Genomic DNA, 25517 nt, shown 5'->3' on the forward strand with positions numbered 1-25517 from the left:
TCAAAAGCCCATAACTTTCTTAAAAATTAAGAGAACTGAAAGACATTTTCAGTTATTATAGATTGAAGCATTCTGAAACAAATATGAAACAATCTTACTTGGATGACCTGAAATTAAAGCATATAGTTAGTTAGTTACCCAATTGTAGCTAATTGTAGCTAATTACATAATTCAATTACTAGATCTGAACATCTATCCATTTCTTAAGAAAAGATCAACATTTTTAAATAGCCTAAATGTCCAAATAACATACACACAAGAAATCACAATATAACATGATTTTAAAATCTCATTGTCATGGATTTACAGGCCAAATGGAAGTCATTTAGTATTTAATACCTGCAAATTAATAGCCATTTAAATCATCTTGCGAGTGGGTTTTTCTGGAACGCGATCATTTGGACCATACAGTGAAATTCCTTTTTTGCATACAATCATACTAAAGTACAAGAGTGTAAAAATAGTAGATAACTTCGGCAGTACACAAGAGCCGTCACATGCCCGGCACCAACTTGTACCCTTCCAGTTGAAAGTTATAACAAATGTAGAGTCTTACCATGGCCATAAAGACCTGTAGTCCTGGTGGCGGCACTGGGTTGCAGTTGCAGGGTTGTATCTGACCTTCCATTATTTGTGTCAAAAAGGTTTACATAGCTACAATGTCCTGTAATCTATTACCAACCAGGCTTTGCCCTGCCTCGTCTCTCTTCCAACTTTCTTCCTCCCCGCAATCAATGTGAAGATCGGTCCCAACCCGAAACGTTATCAATCCATTTTCTCCAGAGATGCTGCCTGACCTGCTGAGTTACTCCAGCACTTTATGCCATGCCCTGTAAATACCTCCCTTTATCCGTCCTTGTCAAGGCCTGACTTGTTGACCCAGTCTTTCTTTCACTCTTCACATCTGCCTCCCACATCCCAAACCTAAAAGCTGTTGGAAGTTTGCAAAGAGTTTTGTTTATGATGCCTTCCTCCAACAGGATCTTTCTGACCCAGCAGTTTAACAAATGAACCAAGATAACAATCATATAATAACATGGAACTGCAGTGCTGGTTTATCACAGAAAGGCAGGTGCATTAGTAAATCAGTAGCTCAGGTAGCATCTCTGGAGAACATGGTTAGGTGACATTTTGGGTCGGGACCCTTCTTCAGAGCACATTATGGGTTGGGACCATTCTTCGGACCTGGGTCTGAAGACGGGTCCTGACCTGAAACATTACTTATCCACATTTTCCAGAGATGCTGCCTGACCTGCTGAGTTACTCCAGCATTTTCGGTCCTTTTTTATGGTGAAACGTACTCGCAACAGCTGAGATATTTTGTATGTCTAAAACTTGCACGTTGGAGAAACAAAAATGTTTCATCATCTTTAAAATATTTTGTTTGTATGTGAGCCGGGCACTGATGTTCCGTTCAATTACTTTTCTCATAATATTCACTTCTCTCTCATCTCCACATATGTAGTGACTCTGGTGTTCTGAAGCTCCACCCCAGCCTGTTCCTGTTGCTGCTTGTCCTGGGACGGTTATATCCATCCCCCATGGATGGATCAAGCTCGTCTCTCAGCCTGGCACCCTTTGTGCCTTTAATCATAAGGTAAGGTGTCAGACATAATTGGGATCTTGAAAGACAGAATGGTATCCTTGAATCTCGGTCGGAAGTACCGTAACATTTACACAAATACCCCTGTGAAGTATCCACACAATGTCATGGTGTCATATAGAGTCATACAGCATGGAAACAGGTTGAGCGACCCAACTTGCCCTCGCCGACCAACATGTCTCATCTACACTAGTCCCACTTGCCTGCATTTGGTCCATATCCCTCTAACCCTATTCTGTCCATGTACCTGTCTAAATGTTTCTTAAACGTTGCGATAGTACCAGGCTCAACTACCTACCCCGGCAGCTCGTCTCATCCACCCATCACCATGTAAATAAGTTACCCCTCTGGTTCATATTAAATCCTTCCCCCCTCACCTTAAAATTCCCCCCTTTAAATCAGTGCTGCATTGGTGGAAAGTTCTTGCCTCAAAACTCTTGGTATTATCCAACTGAGAATTATGTTTTTTGGCATAATAATGATCTGAATGTAAAGTGTTACAAATATTATTGACATTTTTACTTTGAGGGCGAAATGTTATGCACTATTACCTGTTTCTATTTGTGGTATTGCTGTAATTGTTCTAATGATTGAATGAGCTGAATGTTAAGTCTCAAATGCAAATAGAACAAAACACTGCTGCTCTGATGCACATTGATGGAAGACACTGTGGGAACCTCTGGTACACAAAAATGCTGGAGAAACTCAGCAGGTGCAGCAGCATCTATGGAGCAAAGGAAATAGGCAACGTTTCGGGCCGAAACCCTTCTTCAGACCTGTGGGAACCTCTATTCATTTAGGCAAGGAACTAATGGACTCCCTGCTCCCATCTACAGTCCCTTAATATGCATCAACTCTCCCAGCAGTATGTCAACAAGCACCACGGTGGTGCAGCAGTAGAGTTGCTGCCTTACAACTCTTGCAGCACTGGAGACCCGGGTTCGATCCCGACTACGGGTGCTGTCTGTACAGAGTTTGTACATTCTCCCCGTGACCACGTGGGTTTCTCCGAGATCTTCGGTTTCCTCCCACACATCAAAGACATCCAGGTTTGTAGATTAATTGGCTTGGCATAAGTGTAAATTGTCCCTAATGTGTGTAGGATAGTGTTATGTGCGGGGATCGCTGGTCGGTGCAGACTCGGTGAGCTGAAGGGCCAGTTTCCGCACTGTATCTTAAAACTAAAACTAAAAACACAAACTAAAGTAATACAGTGATGGAAATTATGGTGTTGACCTTGCATATTAAAGGAGAAAAAAGCAGTGCAGTATGTACACAAGGACATTGAATATTGGCATCCAGTTTATAGATGAAGGTTTGTAATCTTAATCAACTTGTGTTGAAATATTCTTTAAAAATATTTCTGGAGAAGACGTCCTCCATTTCAACTTGACTTTCAAACTATCCGACTTTCAAACTATCCAACATGAATCTTTATGAATGTAACAAACAGTTCACTCAAATTTTATTAAAAATGTACGCATATGTTTTCAAATGATTTTTCCCATTGAAGGCAATGAGATGTCATCGGGCATTGTGTATATATTTGTGTTCAGAATGGGATCTTAAGCCTAATTCTCAGCTTTGCTAATGATGAACATGACATGTTCATACAATTGTATTTTGCTTCTAGTGCTTTTGCCTCCAGCATTCTAACAACATTTAAGCACCTGCAGTTTCTTGTGTCTTCATATTCATATAATCACTAAGTTACAGATCTTAAATGCAAATTGAGGTATTTGGACAATTGACACGAAGAAGAATGCTTACTTTTCAGAACACATTTATTTTTATTTAAAATTCATGCTCCTCAAAATTATTTTAACCTATTTAAAAATGTAAAGGTTATACAGAGTGCAGGGTTCTCATTGCAGTGTGAAGTGTAGAGGTGTACTGGACAGTAGTCTAGCATATGGAAGGACCATTCTGAGCCCTGAGAACAGATGGGAAAAAGCTGTTCCTGAGTCCGGTGGTTCTGTACCTTCTGTTGGACGGGAGTAGGGAGATGAAAAAATGACAAAGATGGGACGAATCATTAATCAAGCCTTTGATTAAGCCTTTGATCACAGTGATGATGCGGCGGTAGTGTTGCTGCCTTTATAGCAGCGTTCGATCCTGACTACGGGTGCTGTCTGTACGGAGTTTGTACGTTCTCCCTGTGACTGTGGACTTTCTCCGGGTGCTCTGGTTTCTTCCCACACTCCAAGGACATACAGGCTTATAGGTAGGTTAATTGGCTTCAGTAAAAATGGTAAATTGGCCTTAGTGTGTAAGATAGTGCTAGTGTACGGGGTGATCACTGGTTGACACAGACTTAGTGGGCCAAAGGCCAGTTTCCATGTTGTATCTTTATAGTCTAAAGTAAAGTTTAAAATAACAGGTGTCAATGGAGTCAATGCTGAGAAGTCTGGGCTAGATCTTCAACCGATTTCTTACGATCTTGGGCTAAGCTGTTCCCAAACCAGGCACCGTCATGAGAGGAATAGATCAGGTGGATGCACAGAGTAGGTGAATTGAGTACCTGAGGACATAGGTTTAAGGTGAAAGGAAAAGATTTAATAGGAATCTGAGGAGTAACTTTTTTACACATAAGGTTGGTGGGTGTATGGAACAAGCTGCCAGAAGAGGTAGTTGGGGTTGGGACTATCCCAACGTTTAAGAAACAGTTAGACAGGTACATGGATAGGACGTGTTTGGAGGGATATGGGCTAAACATGTGCAAGTGGGACTAGTGTGGCTGGGACATGTTGGCTGGTGTAGGCAAGATGGTCCCAAGGGCCAGTTTCCACGCTGTATAACTCTGTGACTATGATGCAACATGACAGTATGCAAGGGCAGAATATCCTTTGGCTCATCAACTGCGGGACAAGCAGCATCTCTGGATAGAAGGAATGGGTGACGTTTCAGGTCGAGACCCTTCTTCTGACTGTCAGAGGAGAGGGAGACATGGAGGTAAGGTGAGAAAACGAGACATCAAAGGGGATGAAGTTCAAGGAAAATGTAGAATAGATCATTGTTCGCCAGTAGAAGGTTACAATGAAGCATACAGAGATAAAATTTAATCAGGAGGACAATCAGACTGGTCAGAGAACTAGGAAGGGGGAGGGTTGGAGAGGGAGGGAAAGCAAGGATTATTTGAAGTTAGAGAAGTCAATATTCATACTGCTGGGATGTAAGCTGTCTATACTAATCTCATTTACCAGCACTTGGTCTGCAACCTGCTATGCCTTAGTGAATGAAGTGCTCATACAAATTGTTCTTAAACCCTGTAAGAGTGGTTGCATCCACTGTCCTGTTAGTGGAAGGGTCTTTCTTGGATCCATCGAACCTCTTATGCCTCACCTGTGGCGTAACCCCATTGTGAACATTGGACTAAACTGGACACCTCTGCCATGTGGAAAAGCATTGCACTTTCTCTACCCTATTCATGCCTCTCATAATTTTGTACATCTCCATCAGGTCTCCCCTCACCTTCCCCCCCCTTCCCCAAGAAAAACATCAACAGCCAATCCACTGTCTCGTGATAACCAAAACATTTCCATTAAGGCCCGATTTGTTATTTGTACCAAAAATAAATTCAAACATAAACTGTGTTCATTTACTAAGCAGAGGTTTACTGGGCACTAATATCAAATTCATTCAAAGTGTCCGTCAACAGCAAAATGGAAAAATGATCGTGTTTTCACATGTAAAGACTCAAACAGAGCAGGAGATGTTGAAGTGGTAAACAGATGGTCATTGATAAAAACACATAAGTCACAACAGGGCTGTAGTTTCACTATGTGGATAATGTTACATGGAGTGTAGGTCAGAATGTATGTCAAATTCCCTTTGAGAGCACTCAAAAGGCAGTCTTGTACTCCTTCAAGTACAGTCGGAGAATGATTGATTGAAGAATCTTGGTTTCAATGACTGCTGTTAACATTATGGGTAAACATCTTAAATAGCCAGCAGCAAAGGCAGTCTAAATTAGAACTTTGCAAAGGCCCTGGCATTATTAAGAGGAGGCATGCGGAAAATATATATGTGCAGATGAAAAAGCAGGTTTGTGTATGCTTCAGATACAATATGGAGACCAAGCTGGTAGCTGAATGTCCAAGGACAAAACATTGCTGTTAAAGGATGAAGTGGATGTAATATTGAGCAGTCTGAAGAAAGGTCTCGACCCGAAACGTCATCCTTTCCTTCTCTCCGGAGATGCTGCTTGTCCCACTGAGTTACTCCAGCTTTTTGTGTCTATCTTCAGTTTAAATCAGCACCTACAGTTCCTTCCTACATCTTGAGACAGGTTATTTGTTCAGAAAATTAAGGTGTGGGTGGAGCTAAGTATCATTAAGGACGTAGAGCTGGTGGATATTATCTATATCCCAACAGTAGCGTTAATCCAAGTGGACATTATTCAACAGAAAATTAAAGATTCATGCATCAAAGATACTACAATAATTATGTGAGACTTCTATCCGCATGTAGACTGCCCAAACTAAAATGGAACAATTTAGGAAGAAATCCTGTGTGTGTACAGACTTGTTTTGGACCAGTGTGTTGAGCAGCCAAGTTGGGAGGACTATCCTGAACTAGATATTATGAAACACGAATCTTGTCGTAGAGAGGAGTAATTAAACCATGAAAACATTCTTCACTAAGGAGTAGTTCTATCCGAAACAAAGGCCCTAAATCTTAACAAAGAAATTTGAAAGAATGACAAATGAAAGGGCAGCACAGTGGTGCAGCGGTAGAGTTGCTGCCTTAAAGTGCCAGAGACCCAGGTTCGAAGCTGACGACAGGTGCTGTCTTTACGGGGTTTGTACGTTCCTTCCTGTGATCATGTTTGTAGGTTAATTGGCTCCGGTAAAATTGCAAATTGTCCCTAGTGTGTAAGATGGTGAACGCTAGTACACTATCACTGGTCGGCGTGGACTCTGTGGGCCAAAGGGCTTGTTTCCGCTCTGCATCTCCAAGTCTCGAAAGTCTATAATATGTTGTTCTGCCATGTTTGAAATCTCCATGATTGGATCTCTTTTATTGAGGAATACAAGTGTCACCTTTTTCATTTTGTTTTTATATTTTGTGCTGGTGAGCCATTCTGCTGTTTGGTGTCCAGTTTAAATAACAAGTCCATTTCAACAGCTTCTTTGATCCTATAAAGAAATCAGATATATCTTTTGCAAGATAGACACAAAAAGCTGGTGTAACTCAACGGGTCAGACAGCATCTCTGGAGAATAGGAATAGTTGACGTTTCGAAGAAGGGTGTCGACCCGAAACGTCACCTATTCCTTTTCTCCAGAGATGCTGTCTGACCCGCTGTGTCAATCTTCAGTGTAAACCAGCATCTGCAGCTCCATCCTACACATGTCTTTTGCAGTTATGCCTTTCTGTATGGATATTCCCTAACGGTTAACCAATATATACTGAATCATGTGGCTGTTTTTCTGTTTGGTCATGTCCCTCACAATGTGCTTGTACCAGAATGGTGTGTGATGCCTTAATGTATGTCATGCTAAAGATAGGCACAAAATGCTGGAGTAGCTCAGTGGGTCAGATGGCATATCTGCAGAAAAGGAATAGGTGACGTTTTGGGTCAAGACCTTACTCAGACCAGTCATGCTAATGCCTGGTTAAGAGGCATTGTCTTTCTGTTTTTATAACTGCATATCCCTATACACATTCTCAGTATTGCTGTGATACTGGCCTTTTAAGAATAGCACACTTTGCCCCCCCTTCCCCCTCCCATCCTCAACCCCAATCCTTCTCCATTTTTTGACTCATGTTCTACTTCCAGGGTAATATATTGTGCATCTTCATTTTCATAACTACTGGATTTGACATTGAAACCACTCCCGTCAAATAACTCCTTCCCACTGTTATATTCCTCTCTCCATCTCCTTTGATAAGTAGATATCATTGTCCTGTTGTTCATTGGATTTAGGGTGCCTGTGTGTTTTGTTCCCACCTTGCCTTGCAGTGCAAGCAACTTATGTCGAATCTATTAAAACGCAAGTAACAATACAGTACTGACTAACTGAGCGTGCCAATCGATGCTGTGCTCCATCTAAATATAGTTGTCAGCATAATCAATGTAAAAATAACTGCAATTAATGATTAATTGTTCAGAGAGTGAACAGAGTAGTGTGGTCCACAGTTCCACCCAAATGTTGTCTCATCAGATCAGTGAACAGATGACATTTGGTCCATAAATTTCAGTGATCTGAACTCTGCACTGAATGGCAACGTCATCTTCAGTGTAATCATAAGATTCACTTTTTGTTTTTCTCTTGCTAGTTCACGAAGAGTAATTGCTGGGACTTGGTTCCCAGGAAACCTTCGGTGTCTAACTTGAACTCTCATGTCATCTTGCAAACATTGACAGTACTTGATTTGCATTTCTCCAGTGCCTTAGTGATTTGCACTCACCACCTTATTCCAGTGCCCATACTGCATTTCTGGGCTATGATCAAACAACTTAGCTGACAGAGTCATTTATTTAAGTTTTGAAGCAGTTTTACCTTATTTGTTAAGCCACAGTTATATGAACCATAGAAGGCATTTAGCTTAGACTCTGCCACTCAATGAGATCATGGCTGAACTGGTTTGAGAGCGACACTAAACAAATATTTCTGTCCTCAGCCAATTGAACACAAAATTAGACAAAACATTTAAAAGGTTGACGAGATCTCACCTCACTCCCGGCACAGCGTGGTCAGTACTGTGAAAATAAGGTGAAAGAGTTTTTTTTATAACTTGTCTTTACTGTAGATAAACATCAAGAATGAGTGAAATCAGATGCCAAGCCAAAGACGGAAATGCAATGAGGATTAGGAACGGTCAAAGAACCAAGATTTGAGAAAGCTGTTAAATGAAAAGTCAGGTTGTTTTGGGGATGTTTGGACTTAGATGGCTGAAGACACAACTGTTGATGGTGACACAGTGGGTAGGGGGAAACAGGAGCGCATGGAATTGGAGGAACAGATGTTGAGGGAGAGTGCATATCGAATTGCTGTAGATTATTTAGTCTGAAGAAGGGTCCTGACCCAAAACTTTATCATGTTCTCCAGAGATGCTGCCTGACCCATTGAGTTACTCCAGCATTTTGTGTCCTTCTTTGATAAACCAGCATCTGCAGTTCCTTGGGTCTAGATTATTTAGTGATAGAATGATGCATCCAAGGATGGACTTAAACACAGCATACAGAGTTTCAGTCTTAATACATTGGAGCCTGGAGCTTATTAAATGAGAAATGCAGGCATGTTGTTTAAGATAGATTTAGTGTTGAATGGGTTTGGAATAATGGCTCTGATGCATTTCATTAATCTGGATTGTTCGGAAGGAACTGCAGTTTCCGGTTTACACCAAAGATAGACAAAAACTGCTGGAGAAACTCAGCGGGTCAGGCAGCATCACTGGAGAAAAGGAATAAGTTGTGGCGGCTCCTAAGGGTCGTGCCATTATACTGCCGAACCCCTCGGCACAGGAGTGGTGCAGTCCGGAGGCGGTCCTTAGCCGGAGGGTATAAAAGGCAGGGTTTGGGTGCCATCTTTTCCTGGTTTCGTCTTCCCCTGAACCGGGAGGAATTAAAGTAAAGTGCTTCTCAAACTTCGAACTACTTGCCTCATTTTGAGACCCACGCACTACATTGGTGACCCCGACGCTCCATTGGCATCATGATGGAGACAGAACAAAGCCCTACCTCCTCACACGCCAGCCCGACCCTGTGCTCCGGGACCCGCTTCCTCGTGGATACAGGAGCGGAGCTCAGCGTCCTGCCCCCCTCGCTAGCCGACATTCGTTCCGGTAAGCGGGGGCCCGTCCTCACCGCGGCGAACGGCAGCCCCATCCGCACATATGGACTGCGCATCCCATCGTGCTCGGCTCCTGCCATTTTTCATGGAACTTCACCGTTGCCGACGTCTCCCAACCATTGCTCGGGGCTGATTTTCTCCGGACGCATTCCCTCATGGTGGACTTCGGGCGTCAGCGTTTGGTCAACGCCACTACAATGGAGCCGATTCTGATTCTGATTCTGATCACGTTGCGCTTGGGTCAACCGGTGGGACGGCCACTGGCGTCCGTGGACTCCCGATTCGCACGAATCTTGGCTGCGTTCCCGGACATTCTCACTCCGCAGTTTCATTCAGCAACCCCCAGCCACGGAGTTGTACATTATATCCCGACTGCTGGCCCACCACTCCATGCACGAGCACGACGACTGCCACCAGATAAACTGCGTCTGGCACGGCGGGAATTCTGCACGATGGAGGCCTTGGGGATCGTCCGCCCTTCGAGCAGCCCTTGGGCGTCCCCACTCCACATGGTCCCTACGGCCACTGGCGTCCGTGGACTCCCGATTCGCACGAATCTTGGCTGCGTTCCCGGACATTCTCACTCCGCAGTTTCATTCAGCAACCCCCAGCCACGGAGTTGTACATTATATCCCGACTACCGGCCCACCACTCCATGCACGAGCACGACGACTGCCACCAGATAAACTGCGTCTGGCACGGCGGGAATTCTGCACGATGGAGGGCTGGCGACCTTATGGGGATTACCGACGGCTCTGGGGATTACCGACGGCTGAACGCTGCAACAACAGCGGATCGGTACCCCACATCCAGGACTTCACGGCCCATTTGGCTGGGGCCACATTTTTTGCAAAAGTGGATCTGGTACGGGGTTATAATCAGATCCCGGTTCACCCAGATGACGTACCCAAGACGGCTATCATCACGCCATTCGGGCTTTACGAGTTTACTCGGATGCCGTTCGGCCTCAAAAACGGTCTGGTGGAGAGGTTCCACCGGCAGCTGAAGGCGGCATTGAAGGCACGACTCACCGGCCCGGACTGGATGGACGAGTTGCCGTGGGTCATGCTGGGCATCCGGACCGCTCCCAAAGAGGACTTGGCCTCATCATCGGCGGAGCTGGTGTACGGGTCGACACTCACAGTGCCCGGGGAGTTCGTGCCGTCGGCGCCGGAGCAGCAGGAAACGCCCTCCTCCACCCTTCAATGCCTTCGCGAGCGAGTTGGCAGGCTCGCACATGTCCCGACGTCCCGCCATGGGACATTTCGCCCACACGTGCCAATGGTCCTCACGGACTGCCCATACGTCTTCCTGCGCCGTGATGCCCACCGGACACCACTCCAGAGGCCGTACGAGGGCCCGTTCCGGGTGCTGGAACACGGGCAGTCGACTTTTGTCCTGGACATGGGGGGCCGGCCGGAGGCCGTGTCGATTGACCGTTTAAAGCCGGCGCACCTGGACATTGACCAGCCGGTGCTGGTTGCTCAACCTCGGCCCCGAGGGCGCCCCCCCTCACGACTCCCTCCACCTGTTACTCCACCTGTCCTCCCGCCGGTCCCTCGACCTGTCCCTCCACCTACGCCCCCGCAAGCCCCGGGATCTGCTGACTTCCGCACGCGGGCCGGCCGGGTCGTGCGCCCGCCGGTGCATTTTGTGCCTCTGGTTCTGGGGGGGGGGGTAGCTGTGGCGGCTCCTAAGGGTCGTGCCATTATACTGCCGAACCCCTCGGCACAGGAGTGGTGCAGTCCGGAGGCGGTCCTTAGCCGGAGGGTATAAAAGGCAGGGTTTGGGTGCCATCTTTTCCTGGTTTCGTCTTCCCCTGAACCGGGAGGAATTAAAGTAAAGTGCTTCTCAAACTTCGGACTACTTGCCTCATTTTGAGACCCACGCACTACAAAGTGACATTTTGGGTCGAAATCCTTCTTAAAGGTCTGATGAAGAATCTCGACCAGAAACGTCACCTATTCGTTTTCTCTAGAGATGCTGCCTGGACCGCTGGGTTACCCCAGCATTTTTGTGTCAATCTGAAATGTGATCTCTCTATTTCTCCCCCTCCACTGCTGAGCAGTTTCTGTTCTCATTTATGAGTAACAGTCTTGATTGTTCGTAAGATAATGTGTGGTCGAGCATGAGATGCCAGGAAAGCATTGAAGTCACTGAATGTCCACATGTCAAAGCCAAAGTGCGTTTCGATTACAGGCAAGTGGCTCGGATGGGGTGGGTATATCAATGTGAAGGAGGTGGAAAGGAACTTGATGGTCCTTTTGGTGGAAAATAATCAAGTGCCGTAGTTGAGCCAAGTGTTAAGCTTATTCCAGTGTGGTCTGATGTGCTCTGAGGGATTTGGATGTAGACTTGATACAGGAAATTGTACACCTCCCTAAGATTGTATAAGAGGAATGACCTGCCGTTCTTATGGAGTTAGTTGAGGCAGGTACTATCGCAATGTTTAATCGACAATTCGATAGGTGCAAGGGCAAATGGCTGCCGTGTAGGAGAGAAGAGGGATGAAATGTAAAGCCAGAGGGAGGGATTTCGATGGAAGGGGACGGAGGGAGGAGGTGAATTGTGGGTGAAATGAGTGCACACTGGGGTGGTGGACTACAGGAAAGAGAGGGGGAAATATTAAGGGGTGGGGATTTTACCTAAAATTGGATAATCCATTGTTCATACTGATGGGTTGTAAGCTACGCTAGCAGAACATGAGGTGCTGTTCCTCCTGTTTGCGTGTGGCCACACATGCCAGAGTGAGGCCCAGGACAGAAAGGGCGGTATGGGAATAGGAAGGCACATTAAAATGGTTAGCCGCCGGGAGATCCAACAGGTCCAAGCTGACCAAGAGCAAGCGATCAGCAAAATGGTCATCAAGTCTACACTTTGTCTCACCGATGTACAGGAGACCACATCAGGAGCATCAAATACAGTAGATGAGGTTAGAGAATGTGCACCTGAACCTCTGTCTCACCTGTAAGGACGGCTGAGGTCCCTGTATGGAGGTGAGGGAGGTGGTGGTTTGTAAGGACAGGTGTTACTTCTCCTGTCGTTGCTGGGGAAAGTACCAGGGGAGGTGCAGTTTGCAGTGAGAACTTTCCATTTGCACGTCAGAGTCAAGGGGCATCTTGGAATACACTCCACCTTCCCTAATAATTGCTGCCCGGAGACCTCTGAAGAAGCTCAGTACAAAGATAGACACAAAATGCTGGTGTAACTCAGCGGGACAGGTAGCATCTCTGGGTGACATTTCATGTCAAGACCCTTCCTCAGACTGATTGTTTGATCAGGTTGAAGAAGGGTCTTGACTCAAAACATCACCCATTCCTTCTCTCCAGAGATGCTGCCTGTCCCGCTGAGTTACTCCAGTATTTTGTGTCTATCTTTGTACTGAGCTTCTTCGGTTTTAACAAGCATCTGCAGTTCCTTCCTACACTAGCTCAGTATGCCCATTCATCGCCCGAAACATTGATGTTCTGCATCATCAGCACACCATGGCTGCAGCATAGCAGTAACTAGTCTGGGCCATTCCAACAGCACAGTCACCAATGCACATGGTATAGCATCAAGGCAATAAGGCAATCACAAGGGCAGCATGGGAATGCCAACTCTGCTGGTCTCTTTCCAAGTTGCACATTTTCCCAACACAGAATGATATCACCATTGCTTTATTGTCACAGCATCTACATCCTGAAACTCCCTACCCAATAGCAGGAAGACAACAGTGGTTCAAAAAAGTCCCTCATCACTACTATTGAAGGGCAATTTCAGAATGGCAACAGCCACTGACCACCCGTAATGTCAGTGCCTGAAATATGAATCATTAAAAAAAAACTGGATGGGACCAAATCCATTCAGTTTTGCTTTTGCAGCAGCTTTGCATTTGAGTTGGTGATAGGTTATAATTGACTGAGCTCATCTATTGGATCACAAGGAGTTGACACTCACTCAACAGCACGACTGACTGGTTGGTTAACTGTCTGAAGAAGGGTCTCGACCCGAAACATCGCCTATTCCTTTGCTCCATCTATGCTGCCTCACCCGCTGAGTTTCTCCAGACTTTTTTGTCTACCTTCGATGGTTTAACATAACGTGTTCAGGGAGGATGGTGTCACTTCTTCTGAACAGAATTCTCATTCAGAGTTCCCAGTCTGAAGAAGGGTCTTGACGTCACCCATTCCCAGGGCCGGATTTAGATGAAGTGAGGCCCTAAGCTATTTCACTTGTGAGCCCCCCCCCCCCCCCCCCCCCAATCCCCCACCCCAACGACTAGATGACCATGACTACCCGACAGTGAGTAGGAGGTCCCTGTGGGTGGATGGTCGGTGAGGCAGCGAGGTTTGTAGGCTCCCCTAGATCTCGAGGCCCTAAACTTAAGCTTGTCAACCTTATATGTAAATCCGGCCCTGCCCATTCCTTCTCTCCAGAGATGCTGCCTGTCCCTCTGAGTTACTCCAGTGTTTTGTGTCTATCTTCTCTTTCAGAATGTCCCATCACCCTTCAGGGCTGCTTAATAACTGACATGTTTACTTATCTCTAAGAAATTTTAACTCAGTAAGAAAATTAACATAGAAAGAGAAGTTACTGCAAAGGACATGGGGAAAAAAAAAAACAACAGCATCGAGAAAGATAAAGAAAGTTAACATTTTGAAAATAAGATCTGCTTTTGAACTGATTCCTGCAAAGCTTTGTTCCGGTGTGGTCTTCTCTTTTCCCTTGCACTACATAATAGTGCAATTTCAGAATGTAATGTTTGTTTTATTTTGACTTGTGACTCTTAGGGACATTTCATTTTTAAACTTTATACCAACTAGCATCCAAGTGAAAGTGCATGTTCTCGATTTTACTCTTTTTAATTTTCTGAAACAATTTATATTTTTAATACAGAATGGCAATGATTAATATACTTGCAAAGTCGTAAAATTTCAAAGCCACTAATATTTGATTAGTTTAAATAAGCTAGAATGTTTTTTATTAATATCAAGAACTTTTAAGAGTGTGCAACATGGAGAGTACTTCTGTAATTGGAAAATAATTAATGTAGATCATTAAACAAAATTATATTCATGATGCTGGCTCTGGTGAGCTAACGGTTTCAAATGCTGCTAACAGTAATTTGCAATAACAGTAGTTTATAGCTTAATATATCAATTTTACAGATCTAGGCTGTAAATTGTTTTAACTTTCTAGATAAATTACTACCCTGTCTCCAAGAATATAATCACAGAGCTAAAAATCATGATGGTGCCATAATATTGCTGCTCGAACCACCATGTTCTTCCTTTGAATATCTAAATCATAGAACAGCACATGAATGGGCCCTTTGGCTCACAATGTCCATGCCAACCATGATGCCACATTAAACTTAACCCTTCTACCTCCACATGATCCATCCATCCATACCCTGCCTGTTCATGTGTCTTTTTAAAAGCCTCTTAAAAGTAGTTATCAGATCTGCTTCCACCGCCTTTCCTGGAACTGTGTTTCAGGCGTCTACCACGCTCTGTGTAAAAAAAACAAAAAAACTTGCCTCACACATCTTCTTTAAACTTTTTTTCCCCTCTCACCTTAAGGTTTGTTCTCCATTATTTGACATTTCCACCCAGGATGGGGAAAAAAAACTCTTGCCTATCGGCCCTGTCCATACACAAGTTGCTCCTCAGCCTCCAACACTCATGAGAAGACTATCGTCTTTGTTGCATTTCGTTGTCTCTGTACTGTACACTGACAATGACAATTAAATTGAATCTGATCCAGGCTTGGCCAAACTTTCCTTTTAGTCAATTCTCTCTAATCAAGGTGGTGAACTCTTCTGCACCCTCTCCAAAGATACTACCCTTCTTGAATTGTGGAAACAAGAACATACATGTCTAGAAACAACAATTTTACAAAAGTGTATAACAGCAGTTTACATGTATGAAACACCTTCAGTCGAGTAAACTAGCCCATGGGACTTTAAGACCAATCTGGGTAAAAAGCCAAAAGAAGGATTTAGGACAGTGACCAAGAGTTAGTCCAAAGAGCTGGAATCAACTAAAAAGGAGAAGGGAAGAGAGGTTGAGTGAGGGAATTCCAGAGATTAGTGTTTAGGCCGTCAAAGGTTATATTTCTAACGGTAGACTGATTAAAGCAGGATGTACAAGAGGCCAAATTACGAGAGAAGGACATTTTTCATACATTGTAGGGCTCCAGAATGTTGTGGTGTTCAGGAGCATGGAAATAATTGAGTACAAGGATGAAAATTTGCTGGACCTGCAGTCACTGTAGATTAACAATCACATGGGCAATGAGTGAACAGCTCTTAGTGTAAGTTAGCTGAAATTCATGATGGTTGGAGGGTAGGCATTACTTTAGATGTTAGAGATACAGCATGGAAACAGGTCCTTTGGCCCACCGGGTCCGCGCCGCCAGCGAACACTCCATACACTGCCACTATTTTACACACGAGGGGCAACATTTCCCATAGCCAATTAACCTGCAAACCTGGACATCTTTGGAATGTGGGAGGAAACCGGAGCACCTGGAAAATATCCAGCAGGTCACATGGAGAACATAGAAACACCGTACAGACGGCACCCGCAGTCAGAATCAAACTCGGGTCTCTGGCGCTGTAACGCAGCAGCTCTAACACTGCACCACTGTACTAATTATTACTGATCCAGTGATGGCAGTGCGAAGATGTGATAGGAAATCAAGCTCTGGATCAAATAGGGTGTGGAAGTGGCATGCTCTGGTTCACCCTAAGTAAATTGCTTTGGTGGAGATTGGAATTGGTTCCAAAAGGTGTAAATTTGTGGGGAATGCTGGAGATAAAGGCTTTTTTTTTGTAATATTTAATTGGAATTTTCTCTGCATAGAGATTGGACAAATATGGTCAAAAATTAAAACTATACTTGGAGCAGATCACTAACTTAGTCCAGAGTATAATAAAATTGGAGAGTGGTCTAAAAATTAACAACCAAAAATTATTTGGATGTCAGAAATTTAAATTAACCTACAGCTCCCTTTTATTGTAGTAGAACAAATCTGTGCCTTGGTTGTTTAGAGTAATCTGTTTCCTAATAAATAGCAGTAGCGTGGGTAAAGTTTTGCTTGTCTTTTCTCTTTGGTTGGCTGGCAGGAATGTGCTGAGGTTTAGATTGTTCCACTACAGCAAAAGTGGAATTTTCCATCAAGTGGGAGCTGCAATTAGACCGTGATGAAGTGCGTTGTATAACCTTACAGGGTTAATATCTCAAGGACAGACTTTATGCCTCAATATCAAACACTCTCACTTCACTTGGTGCATCTGAGTTATTAAAACACACAGACTCTTAATTGCTTTAGGAATGAGAATTATGGTTTTAGCGAGCAGATGTAACGTTTTCATTGCAATACTAATTGTAAAAGTGCCTCTCAGACAATTGGCGTTAACCTGGCCAAAAAACATTCATAAAGTTTGCTTCATTGTCATCTTTTATGACAAGACTTGCTTTCCAAACTGACGAAAGCAGTTTGGATTGCATGTATGTGTGTGTGCGTGCGTGCGTGTTGTACAGTAAGTAAACAAACACGGTTAAGTAATTCAGAATGATGTGCAAATGCTATAGAGAACAGTGGGAATGTGTACTCTGCAAATAATACTGCTGATGTAGTTCATATGCAGTGCACATATGTTCTCAATAGTATGGAATGAAATATTAATGAGAAATAACTACACTCTCTCTTGCTTTTTTATTTCAAAAGACTTAGAAAAGTAGGTTGAAACACCAGTGATTATGTGTGATTGTGAGATAGCGTATGCGATTCCTTTCAACAAGTCTGTTGTACTCTTCATTGTTACAATAATTTTTAAATCCCACGAACATTAAATATAAAGTCTTGTCCTTGGCACATATTTAGAACATGTTTGCACTGTATATGAACTGCCTCAGTATTTCTGGATGTTCTATTTTTAGGGGATGTTTTTTCTCTGCAGTTCTATCTATTGAAGTCTGGGTTGGCCAGGTGTCCACTGTTAGCCAAAGGCTCCCCTGCTTCTGCTAATGATGCCCATGTCTGCTGCAAAGTTGTACAGTTACATCCTGTGCTTTGTATCTTATCACAGATCTATGTCTGAGATTCAGTTTAGCGATACAGCACGGAATCAGGCCCTTCGGCCAACTGAGTCCGCTCTAGCCAGCGATCCCCGCACACTAACAACACATGCACTCACTCACTCACTCACACACACACACACACACACACACACACACACACACACACACACACACACACACACACACACACACACACACACACACACACACACACACACACACACACACACCAATTTACAATTTTACCAAAGCCAATTAACCTATGAACCTATACGTCGTTAGAGTGTGGAAGGAAACCGGAGCACCTGAAGAAAACCCATGCAGATCACGGGGAGAACATCCAAACTCCGTACAGACGGTACCTTCAGTCTGGATCGAATGTTGTGCCTCTAGCGCTGTAAAGCAGCAACTCAACCGCTGTGCCATTGTGCCACCCTTAACGTTTGAGATGAGCAATACTAGGCCAAAATCAGCCGCCGCCGATTGTCTCCCCATCACCAACTGGGTCCTCTGCTTCAACGCAGTGCCACTGTAGAAAGAATCGGTCACCTGGAAAAGGTCACATTGCTGTAATCAGATCATGCATAAAAATCCAAGAAGTCTGTTTTCGTGGTCTCTCAGTTTCTTGCCTGGGGATACGAAGGAATGAGGACAGCCTCTCATTCAAGTTCAAACAATGTTGCTTTGTGAATGAGGAGGCGAAGGTTGAATGATGGTTCACCCCTTTGGAGAATTAACACAACTGCCAGTGGCTGCACTGGATCATGAATTGCAACCAACTTGTGGATGGTAGACAAGTGAGCTTGTTTACATTGTGTATGAACATAATACCATATAGTTTTACTGCATAGATAGAGTAGAAATTAATCTTCGGTTGCTGCAAGGATATAGCAGCAATGCATTGACTCTGCATTCTCCCTCCCCTCTGTCTAGCTCCCTCACTCTCATTCCCCACGACCGTCTCTCACTCCCCATGCCCTCTCTTGCTCCCCCTCTCGCTCCCCCTCCCCCTCCTCTCTCGCTCCCCTCCTCACCCACTCCCTTCTCTCGAGCCCCCCTCCCTGCCCTCTCTCTCCCTCTCCTCCATAAAAAATTATTATGTTTCCAGATACTCTGTGCTACATTATACTTTGCTAATGATAAATGAAACACATGGATCCAGCTGGGGCATTTGGGGCACTTTAGAAATTTCCACTGACACCTCCATGCTGTTATTATTGTTAATTGATCTGACATAATATAAAAATGGAAAGAACTTGAGTGAAATTCTATCAGAAAGCCCTGTACTTAGCCCAGGTGCAAAGTGACACCAGATGCAAAGCACCAGTATCTCTTTTAACTGTGACGTTATGACATTTCACAAATAATGAAGTGTTCGTTAAATGGAAGAGATACTGACAAATAGCTATTTTGTTTCACGGCAAAGAAAAATATATGTTTCGTAGCTAAGTTTTCTAAACCTAAATTATTTGACTTGCCTTGGTCAGGACAGAATGTTATTTCACCTGCTTTCAATAACTGTAATAACTGGTTTGATATCTGTGCCCCAGGCAAAGCACCAGCCATTAAGCATCACACAAACAGGTTCGCCAGTGTTCCAAACCCAGCCCCACTCATCACATTTGCAGTCATGATTCAACTTGCACTAAGAAAATGGGTCAATGTAATGAACCCAAAATACACTGAGGGTGTTATTTCATGATAGCTTTAATTTTAGGAGAATAGGAAAAAAATAAAGTTTGAAGAAGGGTTCCGACCTGAAATGTTACCCAGCCTTTTCATATAACGTGGAAACAGGCCCTTCGGCCCAACTTGCCCACACCCACCAATATGTCCCATCTACACTAGTCCCTCCTGCCTGCATTTGGCCCATATCCATCTAAACCTGTCCCATTTATGTGCCTGTCAAATTGTTTCTTTAACATTGCAACAGTCCCTGCCTCAACTACCTCCTCTGTCAGCTTGTTCCATACATCCCTTTTCTCCAGAGATGCTGCCTGACCCGCTGAATTACTCCAACACTTTGTGTCTATCTTCAGCACAAAAATGATTATCACTTAAGGATAATAAACCCACCGATCGATGGACTTTCCAAAATGTTAAACTGAGTTAAAAGATAGTCATCTTTGTAAAAAATAATCCAGTTGTTCAAAGATACGCATAATAAGTATTTGTTCCTGTTTAAGCTGTTTTTTTTAAATACATACAGAAGTTGTAAAGCCTACATAAGGGTGTTTAATTTAGTTTAGAGATACAGCGTGGAAACAAGCCCATCGTCCCACTGAGTTCACACCATCGATTACCGGTGCTCCAGCTCCATGTTATCCCACTTTCACATCTTACACTGCAGGGGCAATTTGCAGAAGCCAATTAACTCACAAACCTGCACATCTTTGGAATGTAGGTGGAAACTGGAGCACCCAGAGAAAACCCACGTGGTCACAGGGAGAAGATACAAACTCCACACAAACAGCACCCATAGTCAGTATCAAACCCATGTCTCTAGTACTGTGAGATAGCAGCTCTACTGTTGTGCCATTGTTCCACCCTGCCAATAGGTGCAGAGTTCTTTATAGGAACTGTAGATGCTGGTTTATAAAAATAAGATCACAAAGTGCTGGAGTAATTCAGTGAGTCAGGCGGCATCTCTGGAGAGCATGGATAGGTGACGTTTTGTGTCAGGACCCTCCATCAGACTTGCATGAAGGATGTGGAGACAATCATAATCACAGTCACAATAATACTTTATTAGCCAAGTATGTTTTGCAACATATGAGGAATTTCATTTGCCAAGTCAGTCATGCAAATAAAAACCATGGACCCGCTGCAGTTCGCGTACCGTCCAAACAGACCCACGGATGATGCAGTCTCCCAGGTTTTGCACACCATTCTCCCTCACCTTGACAGCCAGAAGGTGGGTCATGTGAGGATGCTGTTCATTGATTTCAGTTCGACTTTCAACACCAGACTTGCAGAGAAGCTGCTGGAACTGGGGCTGAACACTCCCTCCCCTGTGTGCCTGGGTCCTGGACTTCCTCACCGCCAGGCCCCAGGTGGTCAAGATGGGGAGACATACCTCCAACCCCCTCACCCTGAACACAGGATCCCCCCAGGGTTGTGTCCTCAGCCCCCTACTGTACTCCCTGTACACACATGACTGTGGGGCTAGGTTCATCTCCAACTCCATCAACAAGTTTGCTAATGACACTGTGGTGGTGGGCCTGATCTCCGATAACAATGAGAAGGCCTACCGGGAGGAGGTGGCTGATATGGCACTGGTGTCAGGACAACAGCCTCCTCTTGAATGTCACTAAACCTAAGGAGCTGATTGTGGACTTTAGAAGGGCACAACAACCGAGGACGTACACGCCACTGGGGATACTGTGGATAGGGTGAGCAGCTTTAAATACCTGGGAGTCCACATCACCGAAGATCTGACATGGACAACACACACTGCCACACTGGTGAGTAAGGCAAGGCAGCGCCTTTACCACCTCAGGCAGCTGGGGAAATTCAGAGTCTCTCTGAGAATCCTTCAGTCCTCGATCTGGTTTGGGAACAGCTCTGCCCAGGACAGGAAGGCTCTGCAGAGAGTAGTGTGTTCAGCCAAACGCACCATGGGAACTACACTCACCCCCCTGCAGGACCCATACATTAGGATGTGCAGATCCAGAGCCAACAAGATCATGAAGGACCCCTACCACCCCAGCAACAGACTGTTCCAGTTGCTACGGTCAGGCAAGCGCCTCCGCTGTCACGCTGTGAAAATAGAGAGGATGAGACGGAGTTTCTTCCCACAGGCCATCATGAGTTAAACTCTGACCTCACCAGGGCGCAATCACTGTTGTCCTTTTTTTAAATGTAAATACTGGTTCTGTTCTGTTGTTTTGCACAATCCCGCAGGCATTGCCACTTTAATTTCACTGCACATCTTGTATGTGTATGTGACAAATAAAGTTGACTTGACTTGAAAAAGCAACTGAACTCACAATACACATTTTAACATAAACATCCATCACAGAGACTCCTCCACATCCCTCTCTGTGATGGAAGGCGAAAAAAAGTTCACATCTCTTCCCTTCTTTGCTCTCCCCTGGTCGGGGGCCTCGAGCGGCCCCTCTTCGTCCGCCGCAAATCGTGGGGCTTGAATAGGCCCATTCGCTGGGCCTTTCATCGCCCGGTGCTGCTTAAAGCCGGCCGCGGGATCTTCATCCCCGTCGAGGGCTTCAACATCGGGAGCCTTAATCGCCTCGACGCAGCCATTTGGCCGCGGGGCAGTGGAAGATCCTGCGGCCGATTTTAAGTTGCGCCAGGCGATGAAACGCCCCGCGAATGGGCTAATTCAAGCTCCGCTCTATGATCTTTGCTCCACCAGGACGACTCCCTCTTCCAATCACCGCGCTCTATCCTCAGTCCCATCCCCCTACTTCCGCCTCTGACCGACACCTCCGTCCTCCAATCATCGCGCTGAATCATCATGTCCCGCCCCCACTGCCTGCTGACTGACGTCTCTCTCGTCCAATTGGCGCCCTCAATCATCAGTCCCACCCACACTGTCTTGCGGAAAGCGGAGATTTTTAATAGATTTCTTTTTCACCGAATTTCAAAATCCGGATTACAAAACATGGGGGGATTGTCCCCCACCTCTCAAAACATGGAGGGGAAGTGACCCCCGTCTCCGTCCCCCCCCGGATTTCTGCCCTTGGCCGGACGATCGAACCTCACGTCGGGGCTGGTCAAACCTTCCGCAACGTTGCATTCCCGACATCCACAGCCCCTCCTCAGACTGTGAGCTTCCGATGTAAAGTCCGCAGACCGCGGTTGGAGCGATCCCAGGCAAGGGATCGACTCCATTGTAAGTCCACGCCCCGCGGTGTGGGGCCCAAAGTCAGTCCGAGGCGACCTCCAGCTCCATCGATGGTAGGCCGCAGAGCAACCGGAGAACACGATCTGAACTTTGATCGCATCTCCGGCAAGGTAAGAAACTGAAAAAAACGTTTCCACCTCCACCCACATAAAACAAACTGGGGAACATTTACACAGACTTTTAACACACACTAAAAATCAAAAAAAGATGAAAAAACAGACTGTTGGCGGGGCTGCCAATCGTACGGCGCCCCTGGTGGTACACTTGAGAGGTTGCAGAAGAGGTTTGCCAAAATGCTGGCAGGATTAGACAGTATTAGTTATAAGGAGAGGTTGGACAAACTTTCTCTGGAGTGTCGGAGATTGAGGGGAGACCTAATGGAAGTATATAAAATTGTGAGTGGCATAGATAATGCAGACAGTCAGATTCTTATTCTCAGGATTAAATTGTCAAGGACTAGAGAGATAGCTTTAAGACGAGAGGGGTAAAGTTTAAAGCGGATATGCAGCATTTACCCAGAGTGATGAGTGCCTGGAACACACTGCCAGGGTGGTTGTGGTCGGATACGATAGTGGCATATAAGTGGCTTTTTGAAGGGCATGGATGCAGTAATGGTGGGATATGGATCACTTGCAGGCAAAGGAGATTAGTTTTGCTTTGCATCATGTTTAAAGATCAGCGCGGACATTGTGGGCCGAAGGCTCTTTTCCTGTGCTATACTGTTCCGTGTTTAGTCTTTGGCATTTGATAAACTATTTTGCTTTAAACTATTTTAATAACCCATATTACTGGCAGAAGTGCAGGAATAATTGGCATATGGTACGATTATTTTTCACTTCTGTATACAGAAAGTAATTTACTGTGGTCCATTGCATTGTTTGCAAATGATGAGTGAAAAAAAGCATCATAAATATGAGGTTATAAATCGTAGTTATTTTTTAGTTTTTTCACAGTAGCAACATTATTTTTCTGTCATTTGAATTTGGTTAGATTTTTGCTTCCCTAGAAGGACAGCTATGTATAAACCTCAGCTGAGTAGTCTGAGCAGGATAGTTCTGGAGTGGTTCTTCATTTTGTGGTTGAACAAAAGCAGGGACTAATTGGTCTCTTGCAGGTGGCGCACACTCCCTGACTCCCTGAAATCTCAATGTGATATTCTATGAGCTATCTGCATCAGCTGAGTGCAAGTAGACAATAGACAATAGGTGTAGGAGTAGGCCATGGCTGATCATCCACAATCAGTACCACGTTCCTGCCTTCTCCCCATATCCCATGACCACCATCTAGCTCTCTCTTGAAAGTTTCCAGAAAACCAGCCTCCACCGCCCGAGGCAGAGAATTCCACAAACTCACAACTCTCTGTGTGAAAAGTGTTTCCTCATCTCTGTTCTAAATGGCTTACCCATTATTATTAAATTGTGGCCCCTGGTTCTCGACTCCCCCAACATCGGGAACATGTTTCCTGCCTCTAGCGTGTCCAAACCCTTAATAATGTTATATGTTTCAATAAGATCCCCTCTCTTTTAATGGTGTTTTCAACGAACTGGCAACTCCACTAACTGAGCAGAAATTTAGTCATGTGTTGAGGGAGACTTCAACTGCTTCACTCTACTGAGCAGCCTGATAATCTCAATCACAGATGTTGAGGCAGTGCTTCCCTGGTCAAGTTCCAGTTCCAGTTCCAGTTCCAGGATGGTCTACCCTGAACCAGGGTAACCAAGCTGTTCCAACTTGGAACTTACATAGGTTAGTATGCTAGGCACCCTGCCAATGTCTCTGCATCAATCTGTCTACTCCAGAGACAGTGAAAAGATACTAGACAGCCCATGCTGCCAGTAAATGCAAACCTGGGCCGACAGACTGCTCCATTTCGGAGTTTTGCGGAGGTTAATAAAGAGACCTTACCTGCCAGCATCTCTGAACCCGGGTCGACCTGCTTGTTGGAGCTTCAGCGAAGTTCCATTAACAGACCCTGTCTGACCACATCTACAGCCCCGCGCTTGCCAACAGCTCGTTTCCAGAGCACAAAAGTGATATTGCTGTGCAAGGCACCCCTGCCAGCATTCCTGAGCCGATTGGGACAGACTACTTCTTTGACCTACAGCCTCTTAGAGCCTTGCTGGAGCTTTATTGTGCAGGCCACGTTACCAGTTTATTCCCAGCCTGGTTAGACAGGCTGCTCCTTTGGCCAGCTGTTCCTATGGAGCCGCAGCAGGACTCACTGGACAGGTCACGTCTGCCATTACTGCAAAAATGTGCAAATTTGGGGTTTAACTCTGGCTTAATGCCATCTTTACAGAAGCAGTTAATCTCGAAATGAATATTGCACAACGGTGCCATCTCATCCTGCTGTGCTTCCGACAGCTGAACCCCATCCACTGACCTAGCAAAACACCGTAATAACTGCTGACAATAGTCTCAGGATCCGCTGTAATTTCATCTCTCTGGGCCTTGTTCTGCTCCCGATGTTTTCCCAAATGGTAGCATTGACTATTGAAACATCCAAGGTTTTGCAATTTCCCGGGCTGGGATATCTCCCAGCCGTTTCCAGCATAACTTCTTCCTTCAGCTGGTGTGATGTTAGATAGCTGATGCTGCTCGCTAACTCCTCTTGTAGTGGCTTGCCCGTCCCCGAGGGAACAGCAAATTTAGAGGCAAGAGCAGGTAGCTCTTCCTTATGCGACTCCCGCATATCATGCATTAAAGCATGGGATTCAGGCACATCCTCATAATCGGAGTCAGCTCTATACAAATCTCCGACACTCCCCTCATCCGAGTGGGAGAAATATTGCAACCCTGAACCAGGTGTTGCCACAGGCATATGGCTCGAGATGCTTGTGAATGCCTCCATAACATGGAGCATATTTCGGGCCACCATTTGTTCCATAAGATGTTCCAATTTAGACAAATGGCCAATCACATCTGCCATAGATGTTGGGACAGAATCCTCCTGTCCAGAATCGTCCGACAGGACTTGTCTTACAGACTTGGCTTTGGCTTTGCCCCGACTCGGGGCTGCCAAGCTGCTCCCTCTAGGAGCAGAATCGGAACTAGCTGTGCAGATCGCGGCTGCCAGCGACTCCCAAGTGGAAATGGATGGCCGTCGGCTTTTCGCACTGCCGCGGTCCTCTGCTGCTGGTTTCTCAGCAGCCCCCTTAAATATTTGTTCATTTGCTTATT

The 25517-nt window shown here is 45.1% G+C and overlaps 1 protein-coding gene across 1 annotated transcript in view; it reads left to right on the plus strand.

The window, feature by feature from the left end:
• thada (THADA armadillo repeat containing) overlaps positions 1 to 25517 on the plus strand; it is a 334005-nt gene that overhangs the window by 139725 nt on the left and 168763 nt on the right. Inside the window, exon 27 of the mRNA XM_055639660.1 lies at positions 1466 to 1597. Coding sequence (XP_055495635.1) covers positions 1466 to 1597 — 132 coding nt within the window. The remainder of the gene's footprint in view (positions 1 to 1465; positions 1598 to 25517) is intronic.

The sequence above is a fragment of the Leucoraja erinacea genome, chromosome 8 (genome assembly GCF_028641065.1).
Source record: "Leucoraja erinacea ecotype New England chromosome 8, Leri_hhj_1, whole genome shotgun sequence".
NCBI classification, from domain to species: Eukaryota; Metazoa; Chordata; class Chondrichthyes; order Rajiformes; family Rajidae; genus Leucoraja; species Leucoraja erinaceus.